This window comes from Prionailurus viverrinus, chromosome C2, assembly GCF_022837055.1.
Source record: "Prionailurus viverrinus isolate Anna chromosome C2, UM_Priviv_1.0, whole genome shotgun sequence".
Lineage (NCBI taxonomy): Eukaryota > Metazoa > Chordata > Mammalia > Carnivora > Felidae > Prionailurus > Prionailurus viverrinus.
This window is the reverse complement of record NC_062569.1, coordinates 111,776,159-111,798,603: the sequence shown is the minus strand read 5'-3', so window position 1 is coordinate 111,798,603 and position 22,445 is coordinate 111,776,159. Positions and strand designations below refer to the sequence as shown.

The window sequence follows — 22,445 nt, the reverse complement described above, 5'->3', positions numbered from 1 at the left end:
GATCTTTTGTTCTAGTGATGCCATCTTTTTATAGTGGTACCAAAGTTTCTGAAATCTCCACAGTTAGTCTCTATTATTTTTATAACAAGGAAAGGGGTAAAAAAAAATTTTTAATATTGACTTCATCAAATTGGTAGTATAGAATTGACAAAATCAAGTCGTGCTTTAGCCTATTTTATTTATTCGCCCCATAAGACGGTTACATCTCAGTTTTGTCCCAGACTGTCATGTAAAACCTCAGAATTATGGTTCTTAAGAATCATGCCAGATACAAATCCTTCTGTATATTTCCCATGTAGTTGTAGTTCTCATATAAGTTAATATCCTTAAGCCTACTTTACCAGTAGGAAACTACAAGGAGGATGCAAATAAATTTCCTTATTCTAAACTACCCCAAAAGGCAGATAATTTCTGGCTTTTTCCATTGAAAAGCTGGGTAAGAAAGTTAAGCGTTCTGAAGCAGGTCATGTGAACATTACACCCACCTTTAATGATTCACAAGATGTATATTAAGAGCATACGTTAAGTAATCTAATAAGTACTTGAAGTCTCTAAAGGCTATAGGGTAGTCTTTACAGAAACAGTGTGCTTTTTACATTGTAACATTTCTCTTTCTTGGGATCACACTTTATAATGAGGGTGAGTGGGTAGCAGGTCTAGCGGCAGCCTCATAGGCTTTTTCCTTATGAAATTTCTGTTCAGGGGACATGATGTAACTCACATACCCATATAACAAGCCATGTTCACCTATATTTTTTTAAATGTTACCCTATCCCTCTATGCTTCAACATTCTACCTCACTCTGGAAATTTTGACATGTCCAGGGTATATAGCATTCGTAATAGAAATTGGCCTGAACCAGAGGAGAATCATAAATCACAGCAGTATGACTTCATCAGTCTACAAATGAGAAAACTGGCATAAAGTAAGTGATTTTCCCAAGATCACAAAAGTTGGAACTAGAGTGTAAGCTTTCTAGGACCTCTTCCATCACTCCTTTACAGTGATGCTTCCCAAAATGTGCAGTGCACTGTTCTGGGAGCTATTAACAGTTGTGCTGCAAAGAGCAGAGTTCAGGGGTGAAATAAGCCTAAGGATGACCTCATTTCCATTCCCACACTTGGAGAATAGTAATGCATACTAATATATTAAAGAATCCCTGCAATAAGACAGATACTGAACCAGAAGGGAAGTGGGAAAGAAAAGCATAAACCAGAAGTAGCCTAGGCAAACCAGGATATATTTTCTCCCCAGCTCAAATGTAGGCTAGAAGCAGAGATGGTGAGGGAAAGTTACTGACAGATAATCTGTACTAATTGGGTATTTCTGGTATTGGTTTTATTTTGGAGAAGCGGAGCTGCTCATTACATGCCTCAGCTTCTGCCCCGGTTAGATGAGTGTGTGCAAATTTTAAAAACATAAAACATTATGTTAAACTGGGCTTTACACACAAAGCCCCATGGAATCCAATACCCTACTTACAGACTAGTACCACCAGAGAGCTTCTAAGTTTGCTTTCAAGTTAGAGGAGCAGTATTGCATAAGGAGCAGACTCTGAATTTAGGACTGCCTAGATCCAAATCCTGGCTCTGTCTTTAACCTTGGGCAAGTGCCTCAGTTTCCACCTCTGTAAAAGAGATGATAATAACTGCACCCATCCCATAATGTTGATATGCAGATTCAATGAGTTAATGTTTGTAGAGCATTTACAGCAGTGTCTTGCACAAAATAAGGACCATGTAAGAGTTACTTTATTTTTAGCTTCTATTCCAGGAACTGAGGATTTATATAACAGTGCTTCCCAATGTATCAAACATTCTCATCCAATAAACGTAATAATTCTATTAAGACCCAGAATGCCACTGCCAGTACCCATGGTTCTACTTACCTAACTCTGGCTACAAAAGTTGACCAGAAAAAGATTAAATTGAAATTACTCATAGTTTGAAAACCACCCCCAAACATATAAATGTACTAACATTTAAATTAGAAGAAAGATGGAGCTCTAACATTCAAGACTAACGTTAGGTCATCTTGCCCAAGCTGACTTAACTAGTTTTTTCCTTAAGTTAAAAGAAAATGAGATTTTTTTAAATGCCTTATTGATGGACAGACAACAGGCAGGTAGCTATTCTGCCTGCAGAGTTGTCCTCTGATATCTGCATAATCTTCACTGCGTTTTTGTAATTTAAAGGGAGGAAAGGTCCTGTGGCATCCTGATTTTTTACCTTAAAGGTCCCTTTCTCTGTCACTGTGGCCAGGCTTCAGTCTGAGAGTTCACACAAAAGGTCAAGTTCTGGTGGCTCTGAATGCTTTGCGCCTGACGTGGGCTGGTGGTTACTGAGGAACCCTGTGTGCAGAAGGGAGAGCAGGGGAGGGGAGGGGAGAGGAGGGGAGGGAAGGGAAGGGAAGGGAAGGGAAGGGAAGGGAAGGGAAGGGAAGGGAAGGGAAGGGAGAGGAGGGAGGGGAGGAGAAGGGAAGGGGAAGAAGAGGAGGGGAGGGGGGAGGCGAGGGAAGGCTTACTAACCTGGGCCAGTAAAAATTTTTTAAAATAACCTTTAAAATTTAGTTCTGCTGACATGGAAATGGTAACAGAAACTTGGTAACATTTAAGATCTCCACAAAGAGAAAGTGAAACATTTTTTTCTTATACATTTTTGAGAGGACCTTATTGGTCTTAGTAATTTTCTTTCAGGGTAAAATACTTTTTCTCTACTTTTTCTTTCAGAGTTTCAGAACCCATTAAGCGACTCCGGTTCTGAGTTTTGCAAACCATGTCATTCCAAATTTTCTAACTCTAAAATTTTCTGTGTGAACTGGCAACATATTTTGTAAGCAGAGCTTGGATCTGTTGCTAGGGACATCTTCAGCTATGAAAACAATACATTACTGGAATGTAGAGGAGGCTTGTAGCAGTTGCCACCAGAGATGGCAAAATGAAAGGGGAAAAGGGACCCCCCTCCCACATTCCTCCTTCCAGTGCAGAATGACAAGAAAACTTCTGATAGAGCCCACTCACAGGGACTTACATCTAGAAACATTTGTTTCTAAACATTTGTGGAATCTTTTGGAGAGAAGGAAAAGAACCTGAGAGAATAAAAGGGTAAATCGTGGCCAGCTTCTTGCAGTATATGAAAGTGAGAAGGCAAAAAGGGAAAGACGGTAGCTAGGAAAAACAGAACGAAACTGGAGAGGCATATGCCAGGTAAAACATAAAGCCAGTACAGACCTGTGGGAGACTTTGAGTGGGCCAGTGTCCCTGCACCTGGACCTGGGACTGGATGGCCAGAAAAGACCAGGACACTAAAGGCTGAACCTGCCGGAGCTTCTCTGAGCAGCCCCTCCCAAAGCCACCAAGGGCCCTGGATTGGGCGCCACAGACTTGGGTTTCCTGCTCCTTCTGCAGCCTACCACTGAATTCTTCAATTCTGTTCTCCTTTGCCCCACATTTTCCTTTCTCAGTTAAAATTGCAACTACTTGCTAGATTAGAGCCCTAAAATAGTCTTGTTTTTACTTTCAGAGGATGAATTTTGGAGGACGGGGTAAGATTTTGATAGAAAAGCAGAGATAACAAGGACAAAGGGAGGGCTGGCATTCTGGACAGTTGGAGTAAATGAGAGATACACTTACAGACAGTATAATTATTTTCTGGTGTGGCCTCCTTGATGATAAGTACTTATTTTTCAGGCATGAGTAATTTTTTTGAAAAGTATACAAACCAATAAAGGATGGAGCATGACGACTGTTGGTATAAGTGGAGTCAGAATTGAGAGCCCCTTCTTTCATTGGATGTGCTTTTCACTGTTCGTCCTTCCCTTCCCCTCCCCTCCTCTTCTCTCCCCCTCACCTCCCCTGGCTTCTGTTTTGCCAGTATGGCCTTTAGGGCCTTCACTGAGTTCTCTCTTCACAGGGTCATGTTCTTTGGATGTGGGAATTGTGTTCTTTCTCAGTGATGCTGGTGGGAGTCCCTTAATGAGCTGGGAACAAGGTTCTTGAAGAATAGTTCCCAGTCCTCCTTCTCCTGGCCAAATAAAACATTCTGGCTCTTAGGGATGAGTAATTTTAGCAAAACATTTTAGACTGTTGAAGTACAGCTGTGTCCCCAGTATTAGTTGTCAGCATGTATAGTTAGATTTCCCAGAGAACAGCTGACCCCTCTAGAAATATAGAGCACCCCCTCAAACAAGTGAAATTAAACTAAATTAAACAAGATGGATTTTTAAAAACTGAGTCACAACATAGTGATAAAAGGAACAATTCAACCAATAAGAAGCTGTAACGATTCTAAATTTGCACGCACCTAATATACTTATGAGATGTGTAAATAAAAATTGGTAGAATAGCTAGAAAACATGGACTAATTCAAAATAAGAGTGGGAGATGTTAATGCATATGTCAGTCATTGATAAATAAGACATAAAAATTTCTACACATAGAGGCACCTGGGTGGCTCAGTCGGTTAAGAATCCGACTTCGGCTCAGGTCGTGATCTCATGGTTTGTGAGTTCAAGCCCAACATTAGGATCTCTGCTGAGCCCGCTTCTTCAGATCCTCTGTCCCCGCCTCTCTCTGCCCCTCCCCCACATACAGTCTGTCTGTCTCTCTCTCTCAAAGTAAATAAGTAAACTTAAGAAAAATATATTTAAAAAATTTATACACATATAACGGATTTAAAAAACATAATTAACTTGAAAAAAAACATAATTAACAAGTTTATCTATGGTCATATGTAGAACTCTGCACCTAACAATTAGAAATTATACATTTTATTCAAAAACACTGACACATTTTTTAATTGTTTACGGACTAGGCCAGGGCCTGGCAAACTGTGGCCTATGAACCCAATTCAGCCAGGATGTGTTTCTGTAAATACAGTTTATCAGAACACAGCCATGCCCATTCATTTATACAGTGTCTAGGGCTGCTTTTGCCCAACAGCAATTTGAGTAGTTACTCACAGAGAGCTTATGGCTCTCCATACACTCCACCTATTTGCTATATGGCCCTTTACCTAAAAAGTTCGGTGGTCCCTGTGCTAGAAAATAAAGTAAGTCTTAACAAATATCAAATAATTAATATGCAAACCACTTTTCTAACCACAATACTGAAAAAAGATAATGAAAAAAATCTGTTTTGGAAATTTAAAAATACACTTCCAGATAACTCATCAACGAAAAATCGTTGTGGAACTTTAAAACTATTTAGAATTAAGTGATTATGAAAATGCTATAACATTAAAACCTATGGTATTCAACTTCAGTTATATTTAGAGAATATATATAGTCTAATGCTTACATCAGAAAAAGAAAAACTTAGTGGGCTAGCTATCCAGGTACAAAAGTGAGAAAATTAGTAAAGTAAATCCAAAGAAAGTAAAGAACATTAGTGTGGTAAAAATCAGAAATATAATAGAAAACATCTATAAATACAGAACCTGGTTGTTACTGTTTTTTAAAGACCTCTCCAAAGTTGAACAAGAAAAAATAAGGTACAAATAAAAAAAAAAAGGGGGAGAAACAAAAAAGGAAACATAGCTACATACAGTGATCAAGTCCAATAAATTTGATCAGTTGGATAAAATCTCCAATTACCTAGAAAAATGTCACTTACCAAAGCTGAATTAAATAGAAAAAGGGCACCTGGGTGGCTCAGCTGGTTGAGCATCTGACTTTTGATTTCAGTTCAGGTCATGATCCCAGAGTCATGGGATTGAGCCCCACATTAGGCTCTGCGCTGAGCGAGGAGCCTACTTGAGATTCTTTCTCTCTCCCTCTCCCCCTCTGCCCCGCTTACACTCTCTCTGAGTCTCAAAAATAAGTAACTAACTAACTTGAGGCGCCTGGGTGGCTCAGTCAGTTGAGCGTCCAACTTCGGCTCAGATCATGATCTCATGGTTGGTGAGTTCAAGTCCCACCTCAGGCTTGCTGCTGTCAGTGCAGAGCCCCCTTGAGACCTTCTGTCCCTGTCTCTCTGCTCCTTCCCCTTCTCTCTCTCAAAAACAAATAAACATTTAAAAAAACACAACAAACTCTTAGTAATCAAGGAGTAGAAGGAAACATCATTAAACTGTAAGCAGCATCTTTTCAGGCAAAATTACTGTGGCTGTTAAAATCATGGACTCTTGGATTTAAATCCCAGCTCTGTCACAATATTAGTTGTGTGACATCACATAAGTGTTACATATTGTTTAATGAAAGTTAGGGTCTATTATTTTTTAAAGTTGGGTTGCTTGAGGATTAATTTACATTTAGTATAATTACCCTTTTTGTGTGCAGTTCAATGAATTTTGACAGATGGATACAGTTGTGTAACCACCAACACAGTTAAGATACATTTCTGTCATCCCTGAGAAGTCTTCCGTATCTGTCCCCAGTAACTACTCATTTGGTTTTTGTCCCTATAATTTGCCTTTTCCAGAATGTTAAATAAATGGAATCACACATTATGTATCCTCTTGAATCTTGTGTGTCTTTAACTTAGCATCATGCCTTTGAAATTTATCCATTACTGTTGTGTGTTTTAGTAGTTTGTTTTGTTGAGAAACTGAGAACTAGTGGAGTTCAGCAGGTTATTAGCCAGTGCACATCAAGGTTTTTATGAGACCTGGGCTGCTTTTTTTTTTTTTAATATTTATTTTTGAGAGAGAGAGGGAGAGAGAGCACGAGCTGGGGTGGGGCAGAGAGAGAGGGGAAGAGAGGATCCAAAGCAGGCTCTATACTGATAGCAGAGAGCCTGATGCCAGGTTCGAACTCATGAACTGTGAGATCATGACCTGAGCCAAAGTCAGACACTTAACTGACTGAGCCACCAAGGCACCCCGTGAGACCTGAGCTTTTCAATATAAGGGGCCCTCTCTTAGAAAAAGAATATAAAATTACTGATATAAAATTAGGTATGAAAGTAGTTGTTTTAAATAAGAAATAACAACAGTACTGCTGTAAACACAACAATTCTGAAAGTTTTTATTTTACTCATCCCCATCAAATAAGAACAAAATATATATGGTTTCTTGAAAACTATATAAAATGTACCATCTACTGTGTTCCTACAGGAAAGGCCTTTCACTTTGAATAGACAAAAATGGGAACCTAATTCTCTTAGAGTTTTATATTTTTGATTATTGGAAGGATTTTCCACTGACTAGTTTTTGGTTTCATACATCCCATACCTGGTTTCTCCTCTACTTTCCCTATAGTTCTAGGGAAGGGTGCTACAGGTGTGTTTGTGCCATGGTCTACAATCTCTGAGGGAAACAGAAAATATATACAACTTTTTAATTTTGCATACCCTTTTTGCCTTGGGTTGGAAAGGGACAGTATACTTGACTCCTGTATTGGAAGAATTCAACCAGTTCCATCTAGTGGTATCTTTTTTCCTTCCTTCCTTCCTTCCTTCCTTCCTTCCTTCCTCTTTCTTTCTTTCTTTCTTTCTTTCTTTCTTTCTTTCTTTCTTTCTCTTTCTTCCTTTCTCTCTCTTTCTTCCTTTCTTGCTTTCTTTCTTTCTTTCTTCCTTTCTTTCTTTCTCTTTCTTCCTTTCTTTCTCTTTCTTTCTTTCTTTCTTTCTTTCTTTCTTTCTTTCTTTCCAGTATACTCTCAGGGAGTAGGAAATGCAGCTGCCCCATCTTGTTGACTCCACTCGAGAGGCCCAGTCAGACACTGGGACTAATTAGCAGAGACCTGGCCTAACCTCCTCAAAGGCCAGCAGTTCTAGAGGAAGCTGGGAGCTGGAACCAGGCTGGCTAGGTTGGGTCCCATACTTTTCTTTTAATACTCTCTTAATGGAAATCACAGAGCTAGCATCTTTATTTCAGAAAAGCAGTTTTCTCTTTTGGAACCAAAAAACATTGCAGACTAAAGAAACAACTAATTTATTCAACCTACAGTGACATGAGATGATCTCATTTTATATGTTAAAAGGTTTCAGATGAAATAATTTTTTGGCTCAGAAAGTAACTCAGATTTAGAGCATTTGGTTAACAAGGTATTTTAAATATTTCTCATGGGTTTTTGTTGCATAAGAGTCACATACCTTTAAAAATGTGTTATTTTCAACTAGACTTCTTAAAATACAGACTGTACTCTTCAGTTATCCGATTCTGGGCAATGGAGGAATACAGAATTCAGATTTTTAATTTTTTAAAGTTTATTTATATTGAGAGAGAGAGAACAAGCAGGCAAGGAGCAGAGAGAAGGAGAGAAAGAATTCCAAGCAGGCTTCTTGCCATCAGTGCAGAGCCCAAAGTGGGGCTTGAATTCATGAACAGTGAGATGATGACCTTAGCCGAAATCAAGAGTCGGATGCTTAACTGACTATGCCACCCAGGCGCCCCCAGAAAAAATTTTTAAAGCATTATATGAGTTTTAAAAGTTTTGGTGTTTGATTCTGACATTTATTTACTTATTTGCATTTTATCCACTTTATCTTGAAATGGCTTTTAAAGTTAATAAAGGAAGATTTGTGTAAGTGGTCTGATGTTTTACATGTAGAATGTATATTACTTTTATAATAGAAATACAAATGAAGCAATAGGTATGGGGGAGTGCTTTTTCCTTTTTTTAAGTTTATTTATTTTGGGAGAGAGAGCTTGCATACACACAGGTTGGGGGAGGAGGAGAGAGAGAGAGGAAGAGAGAGAATCCCAAGCAGGCTCCAAGCTGTCAGCACGAACCATGAGATCATGACATGAACTGAAATCAAGAGTGGGATGTTCAACTGACTGTGCCACCCAGGTGCCACATTACTTTTAATCAACACTGAGCTAAATACTTGGGACACTAATGGATACCCTCACAGTATTTATGGGTCAGCAGAGAGAAAGCCTAACATTTATGCAATAGCAGCACACTATATACAAGGATAAAATTATATGCTGATTTATAAGTTAAGTTTAGAAGTACAGAGACAACAGAAAGAAGGAGGGCTGTGTGGTCAGCCAAGGCTTCCCTGAAAGATCCCAGATGAAGATGGGTTGGAGGATGTTAAGAGAAAGGAGGATCTGTGAAGGGAAGCCAGTATGAGAAATTTCACAGCACTAAAGGTGGCTTTGATGGGGAAAGAAATTCCCCAGGTAGGGTTACCAGATTTAGCAAATAAAAATACATGGCTCCTCTTTAAATTCAACTTTCAGATAAATGATGAATAATTTTTAATACCATATAGATATTCCCATATAATATTTGGGACATACTTATACTAAAAAAATTATTCAATAATTTTTATATTTTTGTATTTATTGTGGCAACCTTACCCTGGAGGCTTTTATTTCTGAAGACTCATCATGGCCTCCCTGGGTTGAATTTATTTCTGAATTCTGCTGCCTTTCTGGCTCTCCTAATCAGGACAGCAGTGACAGGGGTAGCCCAGCAGCAGGATGGGACTCTGGTACCACACACCTGTTGCCTTTGCAGCATAATAATTTTGGGCTTCCTGAAGAAGAAGGTATATTTCCTTTAAACACTTTTTAAATTAAACTTTTTAATTGTGAAATCATCATAGATCCACATGTAATTGTAGGAAACAGTATACAGAGAGATCACATATACCCTTTACCCAGATTCCCCCAATAGTAACAAATTGCAAAGCTATATGTATATGTAAATGGTAACAACAAAGATTTTGAGACTGATTCAGTTGAGATACAGAACATTTCCATCCCCACAAGAATCCTTCTTTTGTTGCTCTCTTGTAACCATACCTAATCCCCCCAACCCTACTCCTTCCTTAACTCCTTGAGACCACTATTCTGTTTTCCATTTCTAGAATTTTGTCATTTCGAGAATGATGTATACATGGAATCACACAGTGTGTAACCTTTGGGGCTTGGCTTTTTTCAATAAGCATAATTCTCTGGAAATTTATCTTAGGTTTTATGTACTAATAGTTTATTTCTTTTTATTGATTAGTATTCTATAGTATGCATATATCACAGTTTGTCTAACCAGTCACCTATTGAAGGACATCTGGGTTTTTTCTAGTTTGGGGCTATTATAAATAATAAATAAAGTTGCTGTAACATTTCTGGACAATTTGTTGTTTAAACTTAAGTTTTTGTTTCTCTGGGATAAGTGCCCAGGAGTGCAATTGCTGTGTTGTATAGTAGTTGCATGTCTCATGTTTTTGGTTGTTGTTGATAGAGCTCAAGTGGGGGAAGCACAGAGAGAGAGACAGGGGGAGAAGAATCCCAAGCAGGGGGATTCATGGGCTCCATTTCACATGGGAGATGGGGCTCCATTTCACAACTGGGAGATTGTAACCTGAACCAAAATCAAGAGTCAGATACTTAACCAACAGAGAAACCCAGGCCCCTGTATGTTTAAGGAACTGCCAAACTTTTTTCCATTTGCAGAATGAAGTGGCTGTACTATTTTCCATTCCCACTTGCAGTGAATGAAAATCCAGTTTCTCCGCATCCTCATCAGCATTTGGTGTTGATGCTGTTTTTAATGTTAGCCATTGGTAGATTTGTACTGATATTTTGTGGCTTTAATTAGCATTTCTGTAGTGGTTAATGATATGGAACATATCTTCCTGTACTTATTTACTTTTCAGTGAAATGTCTATTCATGTCTTTTGCCATTTCCTAATTCTGTTGCCTAGTTTTTTAGTGTCCAATTTTGAGAATTCTTTATTTTATCTAGATACTGGTCTGTCCTTTGTTAGACATGTGGTTTGCAAATATTTCTCCCACTCGGTACCCTGTTTTTCTACCCCCTTAACATGGTCTTTGCCAAGCAGACGTTTTCGATTTTGGTAAAGTCTAACGTATTTATTGTCCCTTTTATTGATTGTACTTTCAGTGTCAAAACTAAGAACTTTGCCTAACCCTAGATCCTAAAGATTTCTCCTTTTTTTCTAAAGGTTTTATAGTTTTACATTTTACCTTTAAATTTGTGATCCATTTTTGAGGTAAATTTTGTATAAGGTGTAAAACTTAGGTAAGTCTTCATTTTTTTTGCCTATGGTTTTTTTCCCCAATTTGTTGAAAAGGTTACTTTTCCTCTCTTGAATTGCTGCTGTTAAAAATCAATTGGGTAGGGGTGCCTGCGTGGCTCAGTCTGTTGAACATCCAACTCTTGATTTCAGAGAGAGAGGGAGAGAGAATTCCAAGCAGGTTCTGCTGACAGTGCAGAGCCTGATGGTGGGTTCCATCCCATGAACCATGAGATCATGGCCTGAGGCAAAATCAAGAGTCAGATGCTTAACTGACTGAGCCACCCAGGCACCTCTATTTAGGTCTTCTTTGATTTCTTCCATTGGTGTTTTGTAGTCTTAAGCATGCATGTCCCGTACATGTTCTGTTAAATTTACACCTAAGTATTTTAAGTTTTTTTCAGCAATTGTAAATGGCATTGTATTTTTAATTTTTGTGTTCATGTTTGTTGCTTAATATATAGAAATAAAATTTTTACATATTTATCTTTTATTCTACAGCTTAGCTAAACTCACTTATTACTTCTAGCACGGTTTGGGAGTTGGGGGGTAGACTTTTTTTAGATTTCTTGGGATTTTCTATGTAAACAATCATGTCATTTGCAAATGGGGGGCAGTTTGATGTCTTCCTTTCTGACGTATATGCCTTTCCTTTCCTTTCTTGCCTTATTGCACTGATGAAAAGTTCTAGCACTATGTTGAATAATTCCGGTCAGAACAGACATCTATGCCTTGTTCCCAATCAGGGAGAAACCATTCTGCCTTTCATTACTAAGATAATGTTTACTATAAGTCTTTTATACATGGTGTTTATCAATTCCTTTTAAATTTGTTGATGTCTTATGGCCTAGAATATGCTGTATCTTAGGCTATGTTCCACAACACTTGAAAAGACTATGTTCTGTTGAGTGGAGTATTGAGTACAAATGTTGATCAGATCCTATTGGTTAATTGTCACTTCATTCTTCTATATTCTTGCTGATTTTATGTTTAGTAATTCACTCAGTTTTTGAAAGAGAACTCTTGAAGTTTGCCACTGAACTGTACTTTTGTCTATTTCTTCTTTCATTTCTATCAGTTTTTCCTTCCTGCGTTTCCTTCCTGCATGTGGTGCATACACATTAAGGATTGCTATATCTCCTTGATACAGCACACTTTTATCATTACAGAATGGTAATTTTTCTCTTTCTGTGGTAATTTTCTTTACGCTGAAGCCACTCATCTGATATTAATATAGCCACTCTGCTTTCTTTTGATCAGTATTTCTATGTTACATTTTCCCCATCATTTTGCTTTCAACTTGTATATCTTACTACATTTGAGGAAAGTTTCTTGTAAATGGCATATTTTTTAATCTATTCTGTTGATCTCTATCTTTAAATTTGCATTTTTAAGCCATTTACATTTATGTAATTATTGATATGTAAGGATTAAACCTTCCATTTTATTGTTTTTTTTATCTGTTTGCTGTTTTTAGTTTCTCTATTTTCTCTTTCCTTTTTGTTCCTTGAACATTTTCAAAATTCTATTTTTATTTATTTATGTGTTTTTGAGTGTATCCCTTTGTATAGCTTTTTTAGTGGTTGTTAAAACCACTAGGGTGAGTGTGACCTTGTTACCACTTTGCCATATGGAAAGTGCTGACACTTTACCAGGCCTCCTCTAATACCATCCTAGTGGGGAGGGAGAGGTGCACTTCATTACTGCCCAGAGGAAGTGGAATTCAAGGCTCACCATATGGTCTCTATTGATACTGCAATGGTGGTGGTAGTGATGGGAGGAGGGAACAGGGGTTTGTTACTACCCTTAAGGGATGAAAATCCCCTTGGGGTTTCATTCCCTGCTTGACCATCTCTGATAACACCCTGGTGGAAAGTGGAGGAGGTGTTGGGGTACCTCATTACAGCTTGGCAAGAGTGGAAGTCTAGGCTCCCCACTCAGCCTTTGCTGATGTGGGCGGAGCCAGTTTGGTTTTTTTGTTTGGTTGGTTGGTTTTTTTTGGTGGTGTTTGGAGTCAAATAGTTATTGTCTAAACATTTTCCATCTTACTGTGTTGTCTTTTTCCTGGTCATTTTGTTAAATAGAACAGATGTTTGGTAGGGCTTTTTTTGTCTGCTCCCATTGGCATTTCCAAGTTGCTGGCTTATTTAGCTCCAAGCCTGAGATAATGAGGCAAAAAGAAAACCCAGAAAACTAACTACTGTGATGTCATTTATACCCCAAAGTCCCAAAGTGCCTTCTTCTCTCTACTTTTAGGCTTTCTATGTTTGTTTTATATATAATGTCCAGGAGTTTTAGCTGTACTTAGCAGGAGGAAGAGGGAAAAATACTACTACTCCTACTATTACTATCTTTCCAGAAGCAGAAGTTCTATAAATGAAGTAGAAGTTCTATAAATGCTATTAATGCCAACGTAATCACTCATTTAGAACCCCTATTAATCTTCTACCTGCTAATACTCTATGGGTAGAATCCTTTTTTTCATGCTATACAGCTAATTAGAAATATGTGTCTTCACTTCTCTGTAAAAACAGAACCAATAGGAGATCTATATCTGTATCTTTTTCTATCTATATCTGTCCATATGTAAAATAAGAAATTGACCTGTGCAGTCATTGAGGCCAGCAAGTCCCAACCTCTGTACTGTGAAGTGGCCAGCTGGAACCCAGGTTCCAATCCTGGTCAGAAGGCCTGAGAACTAAGAGAGCTGATGATGTAGTTCTAGTCTGAAAGCTGACAGGCTCTAGATGCAGAAGGAACTGATACTTCAGTTCAAGTCCAAAGGCAGAAAAAATTCTTACTCAGCAGAAGGTCAGCCTTTTTGTTCTACTCAGGCCTTCATCTAATGAGGCCCACCCACATTAGGGAAGGCAATCTGCTTTATTCAGTCTACCATTCAAAGATTGATCTCATCCCAAAAACCCTCATAGAAACACCCAGAGTAACGTTTGACCAAATATCTGGGTACCCCATGGCCCAATCAAGTTGTCATATGAAACTAACCACCATAGTATGCAAACATTTAAAAGCTTAGGACTACCAGATTGGTTAATTTGAACTTATAACCAAGGTTGCTCACAAATTCATATTTTGGCTTGACTTTGAGATACATAGAGAAAGTCAAAGAAAGTGAGTAAAACCTTTCAAAGATTCAAAATATGTGTTTAAAGAGAGCAACTGCTAAAATCTGGAATGCAGTATGGCATTATGGGAAATGAGAAATTTATAGTTGCTGTGTTTCTTCAGTAGAGCTTTATAAACAGGGAAACTGTTAAAACTTACATTTTTCATGACTCTTAGAGTAAGAATTAATTTTTTCCATTGTCAAAAGATTTAAAATATTCAAAATAAGTATTTCTCATGGTCTATAATCCTTTTGTCACAGTCTCTTAACATTCCCCCGGGGCCAGTGCCGAGCTATCTAGAGCTGCTGGTTTTCAGGGCAGGCAATATCGCTTGCAGAGAAGACTTTGGACTCAAATAGATCTGGGTGTGTGACCTGGGGCAAATTGCTTTACCCCTCTAAACAGCAACTTTCTTATCTGAATATGACAAGTTTAATATCTGTAAGATCAGTATAAGTGCTCCATAAGTAAATATTTTCAAATCTTAGGCATCTGGATAATCTGCACTTTTGCAGTTTTATAGAAAAGACTCATATCTTGGTGTTTAAATCTCTACATTTTGGATCATTTCCTTGAATTCAGCTTCTTAGAATTATTGAGTCAAGGATAGAAACTTCTAGAAAGGGAGTACCAAGATTGCACTAGCAATGGGAAAGAGAGAGAGAGAGAGAGAGAGATGCTTTTCTAATTGTTAAACTTTATATTTCCTAGAGGCATCAGATGGTGAAGGAAGAGGAGACACAGAAATGATGCAGCAGGAGACAGCTCCAGTTCCTGCCCTGTCAAAGAAAACCAAACAGGTGACCGTACTGTGGGAGAGTCACAATTGTTGGATTCTAGAATCATCTTCTACCCCTCTACAGCATTCCCTGTTCTTTAACATCAGTTAGTGGGGTTTGAGGAAGCCTAGATCTTCTTTGCCTTTGTAAACACCCATGTTTTCATTAATTATAAACCAGCAAGGTCTATTTTCCCCCTAAATTTTTTTTATAATATAAATATATTTTACAATAATGGTATCTTAGATTCTTGTACCACATGTTTACCAAAAATCCAGTATTACTTTTTTTGGTACAGTTCCTAGGAAAAGACAAATAGCATAAAGACATGCAAGATTACCCTGCACACCAGTGCATGATTACAGTACCATGCCATGCTGCCAGCAGGTCCCAGGGTCTCATGTCTACCTAGCATTATGGTCCATTGTATGAATATTTATCAAGGGATTTCTGCCTTCAATATTACCAAAAGTGGCCTTTTGATATATTTTGCTCCCTGGATTTATGACCTTTTATTTCCTTTTTAATCTTTCTATTGGCCACTCACATCCATTTGCAGCTTTTTCACATTGTGTGTCTCTCATACCGGATTGGTAACCATGTGTGATTTTTTCTTAAATTTTTTAATGTTTATTTATTTTTGAGAGAGAGAGACAGAGTGCAAGCAGGAGAGGGGCTGAGAGAGAGAGGAAGACAGAATCTGAAGCAGGCTCCAGGCTCTGAGCTGTCAGCACAGAGCCCAACATGGGGCTCAATCCCACAAACCATGAGATCATGACCTGAGCTGAAGTCAACACATAACCTACTGAGCCACCCAGGTGCCCCAACTATGTGGGATTTTTTAAAGGATTATCTACTATCAAACTAAAATTATCATCTTCTTCACAGTAATGATTTGTGGTCTTATTGTAAGTGGCCCTAAACTCATTCCATGAGAGGATGACTCTACCCAGTTTGTAACCAGGCTCAGATAATTGTGGGAAGCAGTTTAGCATACTGGTGACCTACCTCCAAGCTGTGAGATATTGAGCAAGTTAAACTCTCTGTGCCTCAGTCTCCTTATTTGTAAAATGATGATAATAAATATATTTTCCTCACAGAGTTGCAGTGGAGATTAAATAACTAATACTTGTTAAGTACTTCAAACAGTGGTTGGCAAAGAGTAAACACCAAAGTGATCATTATTATAGTGAATAACACTTCATCTTTTTTATTTTGTTATTTTTTTCTTTGAGGGATGGAAGAATATGGAAAGATATGCATATTTAATATGTAATCATCTTGGTTTTCTCTCCAGCCATTAAATATTTTGCTCCAAGGTCCTATATCAGGTTTTGTTTTTTTTTCTTTTTGCTGTTATTTTATCTTACTTTTTTAAAAATTTTTTTCTTATGTTTATTTATTTTTGAAGGAGAGAGAGACAGAACGCGAGGGGGGAGGGGTGAGAGAGAGGGAGACACAGAATTCAAAGCAGGCTCTAGGCTCTGAGCTGTCAGTGCAGAGCCCGACATGGGGCTCGAACCTATAAACCACAAGATCATGACCTGAGCCGAAGTCAGAGGCTTAACCAACTGAGCCACCCAGGAGCCCCATTTTATCTTACTTTTTTAATTCAACTATAATTAACATAGAGTGTTATATTAGTTTCATGTGTACAATATAATGATTCAAAAATTCAATGCATTATTCACTGTTCACCATGATAAGTGTACTCGTAATCCCCTTCACCTATTTTACCCATTCCTCCACCCACCTCTCCTTTGGCAATCACCAGTTTGTTCTCTGTAGTTAAGAGTCTGTTTTCTGGTTTGTCTCTTTTTTCCCCTTTGTTCCTTTGTTTTGTTTCTTACATTCTACATATGAGTGAAATCATATGGTATTTTTCTTTGACTGACTTATTTCACTTAGCATTATACCCTATAGGTTCATTCATGTTGTTACAGATGGTAAGATTTAATTCTTTTTTATGGCTGAGTAATATTCGTGTGTGTGTGTGTGTGTGTGTGTGTGTGTGTGTGTGTGTATCACACCTTTTTCCATTCATCTATGGGTGGACACTTGGGTTGCTTCCATATGTTGGCTATTGTACATAATGCAGCAGTGAACATAGTGGTTCATGTATCTTTTTGAATTAGTGTTTTTGTTTTCTTTGGATAAATACCCAGTAGTGGAATTACTAAATCTTATGGTAATTCTGCTTTTAATTTTTGGAGGAACATCCATACTATTTTTCACAGTGGGTGCACCAGCTTACATTCTTACCAACAGTGCAAGAAGTGGGTTCCTTTTTCTTTACATCTTCATCAACACTTGTTACTTCTTGTGTGTTTTAGTTTAGCCATTCTGACAGGTGTGAGGTGATATCTCATTATGGTATTGATTTACATTTTCTTGATGATTAGTGACGTTGAGCATCTTTTCATGTGTCTGTTGACCATCTGTATGTCTACTTTGGAAAAATGTCCTCTGCTCATTTTTACTTGGATTATTTGGGGGTTTTGGTGTTGGATTGTGTCGGTTCTTTACATAGTTTGAATATTAACTCTTTTTTTGGTGTATCATTTGCAAATATCTATCATTCAGTAGGTTGTCTTTTTGTTTTGTTGATGATTTCCTTCTCTGTGCAAAAGCTTTTTTATTTTGGTGTAGTCCCAATAGTTTGATTTTGCTTTTGTTTCCCTAGCCAAAGAAGACATATCTAGAAACATGTTTCTATAGCTGATGTCAAAGAGATTCTGCCTTTTTTTTCTTTCCCTCTAGGAATTTTGTGCTTTCAAGTCTTACATTTAAGTCTTTAATCCACTTTGAGTTTATTTTTGTGGAGTATAAATAAGTGGTCCATTGGAGTAAAGAAGTGGTCCAATATTATTCTTTTTCATGTGTATCGCTAATTACATAGCTGTCCAGTTTTCCCAACACCATTTGTTAAGGAGACTGTCATTTTCACCTTGTATATTCTTGCCTCCTTTGTTGTAGATTAATTGGATAAAAGCATAGGTTTTTTCTGGGCTCTCTATTCTGTTCCATTGATCTATGTGTCTGTTTTTGTGCAGTACCATACTCTTTTGATTACCATAACTGCGTAGTGTATCTTGAGATCTGGGATTGCAATACTCCCCATTTTTTTCTTCTTTTTCAAGATTGCTATGGGTATTCAGGGTCTTTTGTGGTACCACACAAATTTTAGGATTATTTGTTCTAGTTTTGTGGAAAATGTTGTTGATATTTTCATAGGGATTGCATTAAATCTGTGGATTGCTTGGGGAAATTAATGGAAATTTTAACAATATTAGTTCTCCCATTCCATGAATATGGAATATCTTACCACTTGTTTGCGTCATCTTCAATTTCTTTGATCAGTGTTTCATAGTTTTCAGAGGACAAGTCTTTCACCTTCCTGGTTAAGTTTATTCCTGGGTGTTTTATTATTTTTGGTGCAATTATAAATGGGATTGTTTTCTTAATTTCTCTTTCTGCTTCTTTATTATTAGTGTATAGAAATGCAAAAAAAATATTATTTATATTAATTTTGTATCCTGTGACTTTTGGTGGAGTCTTCAAGATTTTCTGTATATAGTATCATGATATCTGCAAATAGTGGAAGTTTCCTTACCAATTTGAATGCCTTTTATTTATTTTTCCTTGTCCAATTGCTGTGGCTAGGACTTCCAGTACTATGTTGAATAGAATTGGTGAGAGTGAACATCCTTGTCTTGTTCCTGGTCTTAGAGGAAAAGTTCCCAGTTTTTCATGATTGAGTATAATGTTAGATGTGGGCTTTTCATATTTGGGCTTTATTATGTAGAGAGGTATGTTCCCTCTAAACCCACTTTGTTGAGAGTTTTTATCATGAATGGATGTTGTATTTTGTCAAACACTTTTTATGCATCCACTGAAATGATCATATGCTTTTTATCTTTCTCTTGTTGATGTAATATATCACATTGATTGACTTGATAATATTCAACCACCCTTGCATTCCAGGAATAAATCCCACTTGATTGTGGTGATTTTTTTTGATGTACTGTTGGATTTGGTTTGCTAATATTTTGTTGAGGATTCTTGTATTGATGTTCATCAGAGATATTGGCCTACGTGTAGTATCTTTATCTGGTTTTGGTATGTGGGTAATGCTGGACTCATGGAATGAATTTGGAAGCATTCCTTCCTCTTCTAGTTTTTGGAATCGTTTGAGAAGAAAAGGTATTAACTCTTCTTTAAATGTTTGATAGAATTCACCTGTGAAGTTGTCTGGTCCTAGACTTTTGTTTGTTGGGAATTTTTCTATTACCGATTTAATTTCATTGCTGCTCAGTCTGTTCAAATTTTCCATTTCTTCCTGATTTACTTTTGGGAAATTATATGTTTCTAGGAATTTATCCATTTCTTCTACATTGTCCCAGTTGTTGGCATAGAATTTTTGGTAATATTCTCTTATGATCCTTTGTATTTCTCTGGTGTCTGTTGTTATTTCACCTCTTATTTATGACTTGATTTGTGTCTTCTCATTTTTGTTGAGTCTGAGTAATGGTTTATCAGTTTTGTTGATCTTTTCAAATAACTAGCCTCGGGTTCATTGATCCATTCTGCTGTTTTTTTAGTCTTTATTTCATTTATTTCTGACCTAGTCTTTATAATGTATTTTCTTCTATTGGCTTATGGCTTTGTTTGTTCTTTTTCTAACTTCTTTAGGTCTAAGGTTAGGTTGTTTATTTGAGATTTTTCTTGCTTCTTGATGTAGGCTTGTATTGCTATAAACTTCCCTCCTCAGTGCTTTGCTCCATCCCAAAGATTTTGGATGGTTGTGTTTTCACTTTCATTTGTCTCCCTGTATTTTTTTTTTTACTTCCTCTTTGATTTCTTGGTTGACTCATTCATTGTTTAGTAGCATGTTATATAACCTTCATGTATTTGTGGGTTTTTTCCACATTTTTTCTTGCGATTAATTTCTAGTTTCATACCATTTTAATCAGAAAAGATGCATAATATGATTTTAATCTTTCTTTGGCATTTTCTGCATTCATTGCGCTGATGTGGCTGCTATCTGGGTGTAGCCATGGGACAAAGTGAGCTTAGGATCCTCCTACTCTGCCATCTTCCCAGACTCTCCCCTCAGGTTTAGTTTTAACTATTCCTTCAGAGGTCTACGGGCTAACATCCTTAGCCTTTTCATTTATTTCACCAAGGTGAAGTTTAATTTTACCTTGGCTTATCCCATTGACCACACCATATTCATGCTTCTTTGACCTTTGCCTCTGTAGTGCCTACCTACAGAACTTGTTTCCAAATATCTTTCTTTAGACTCCATTGACTTTCTTTTTCCTTTCTTTCTTGATTTTCTTCTTGCTTGTTTCTCACTTTTTCAGGACTCAGTGCAGAAAGACTAAATTTTCCCAAGCCTCTACCTTTACTTCTTTTTATTGTCTTTTTATCCACTTTACTAAATTTCCACCTTTTATTTTAGCTTCTTCTTCCTTGACTCTTCTTTTCCCACAACTATTAAGTTAGGTAAATGGCAGAGAATCATAGGAAGAACAAGGAAAAATGGGAGAGGAGGAAGTGAAATACATTCTCCATTTCTGTGAGCATTCATCTATCTTTTGTCAACCTAGGTTTTAACAATAATAAAGATCACTTATTGAGCACTCACTATAGGCACTGTGCAAGATACCATGACTCAGATGATACTGTAAAGTAAGGGGTACCCTGTGCCCTATGAGATAGGGGGTACCCCATTTTACAAATTACCTGGGACTCACAGAGATGGGTTCTGGGAGTCATGCCCCACTTGTCTGGCTGTGAGCCAGTTGCTGAGGATGCTGCTGCTACCATCTCCCTTTTCACCTGTCCTTTCTCTTTCAATTTAGGAAAATCAGATTTACCATGTCCTCATATGCTTTCTTGGCCACATGCCATTGCTATTTTCTGCCAAGAAAAAAGAATTATGAAAGTTTAAGATAATGTACTGCCCATTTTAACCACCTTTCTCTTGCTCTAATTTCTTTCACTACCAAATTACTTTAAAGAATCCAAGTCTTAGACTGACAGAATGCCCTATCCCCTTTCTCTATGTCTATCCTCATTTCTCTGGCCAGAGAACTCACAGGGAAATCTTCTTGTGCCCTCTACCTCATATGAGTGCTCTTCATCTAGCTCCTGGTTCCCCCACCAAGCTGTATACCTCCAGGACAGAGTTTAACTGTGCATCTCCACAGCACCTAGCACAGAACCTCACCCAAAATTGACACTCATTATTTGTGAAATGAAAGAAAAGATGCCTATACCAAGATCCTAGTTTTCTCACCACTCTTCCAATCTCAGCTCATTGTGTCTCTACTTGTGAGCCATCTGCTGTCTGCAGAAGTAGGTGACCCAATGTCCCTCTTCCAGCCCCTTCCTTGAAAGACTCTCCCACTTTGACATTCAGAGGTGGGATCCCTCCTCTGCCACCCCTGACTGCCCAAACAGTCCCTCTGGCTCCTCTCTGGGTTCCCCATTCTCTCTGTCCAGCTACTCTTCTCCCTCTGGAAATCATCACACTATCACAAGGATGACCTTCTTATGGATAGGCTGTCCTTTCTTGAATCCTTCTATAGTTGCTTCTGTACATAGGGCTTAAGTCTCCAATCAGTTCATAAGCACCTTGGGGGCCAAGGTTTCTTTTGTGTTCACTGTAGTACCTATCACAGTGCTAGGCACTGGACTCATTTGGCAGCTGTAACAGAGTATTTGTTTTTTAATAGTAATTATTACATTCCTCCCCTGTGTCAAAACAAAAGAAAAAATAAATTATTTTGTGCTATGTTTAAGTTTTGAATTTTTTTTCAAATTTGCTTAGTTGCTTTACTGTTCTTTAGGCTTTTTTTATACTTATATAGGAACTTCCTGGCATTATGCTGCCAGCTGTAATATACATTTAGGCTTAAATATCACCAGGTAAGAGTGTCTGTTGAGTTAGATCATGTTCCCTCCTTTGCCATCCCTGGGCCTCACATTCCTCTTACTGAGTCCATGCCTCCCATCTGTCCAGTATTTCCAGCAGTAGATTTATAACTTTATAAAAGTTTTTTACCCATGCAACTACATCATCTCTAGCAACCATTTCACATCTAAATAATCATCCTTGGCCTCCTTAATAATGTTAGTATAAAGATTTGCCAACACTTCTTTTTTTCCAGATATTGCTTCCAAAAAAATGATGAATTTCCTTACTTCTAGAGATTGCATCATCCTCTTCCCTCCTCAACATCAGTCACTTCAGAGCCAACCCTAGTGACTTTGTAATTATGGTTCCCAGAATATAATTCCTTATGAGGGGTTTTGTGACTTTTCATAGATGCCTCCATGATGTCAGCCGCCATGGTTCCATAACCCATCCTCTCTCCCTCAAAGACCACATTTTTTTTAACAGTAGCCTAATCTGTTTATCTCCTCAGATCATAAAGGACTCCTCAGTAAGAGTACTTATCCCTTTCCCTCTCTATTCATCTTTCTCACTGTTGTATTTTCTTAATATTTACTTATTTGAGCATTGATAATTTCATATCTCTCCCACTCTTCATCTTCAAGATTATTCTTGACTATTTTAAAAGAGGACTATGTCCTATCCAC

General features: G+C 37.7%; 1 protein-coding gene across 4 annotated transcripts in view; it reads left to right on the top strand.

The window, feature by feature from the left end:
* Positions 1–22,445, top strand: part of CMSS1 (cms1 ribosomal small subunit homolog) — a 383,129-nt gene that overhangs the window by 335,016 nt on the left and 25,668 nt on the right. For 2 of the 4 annotated variants that reach the window (XM_047874544.1, XM_047874543.1), the window contains one exon: positions 14,767–14,855. In XM_047874544.1, coding sequence (XP_047730500.1) covers positions 14,767–14,855 — 89 coding nt within the window. The remainder of the gene's footprint in view (positions 1–14,766; positions 14,856–22,445) is intronic. The other 2 variants (XM_047874542.1, XM_047874541.1) reach the window with 1 other exon arrangement.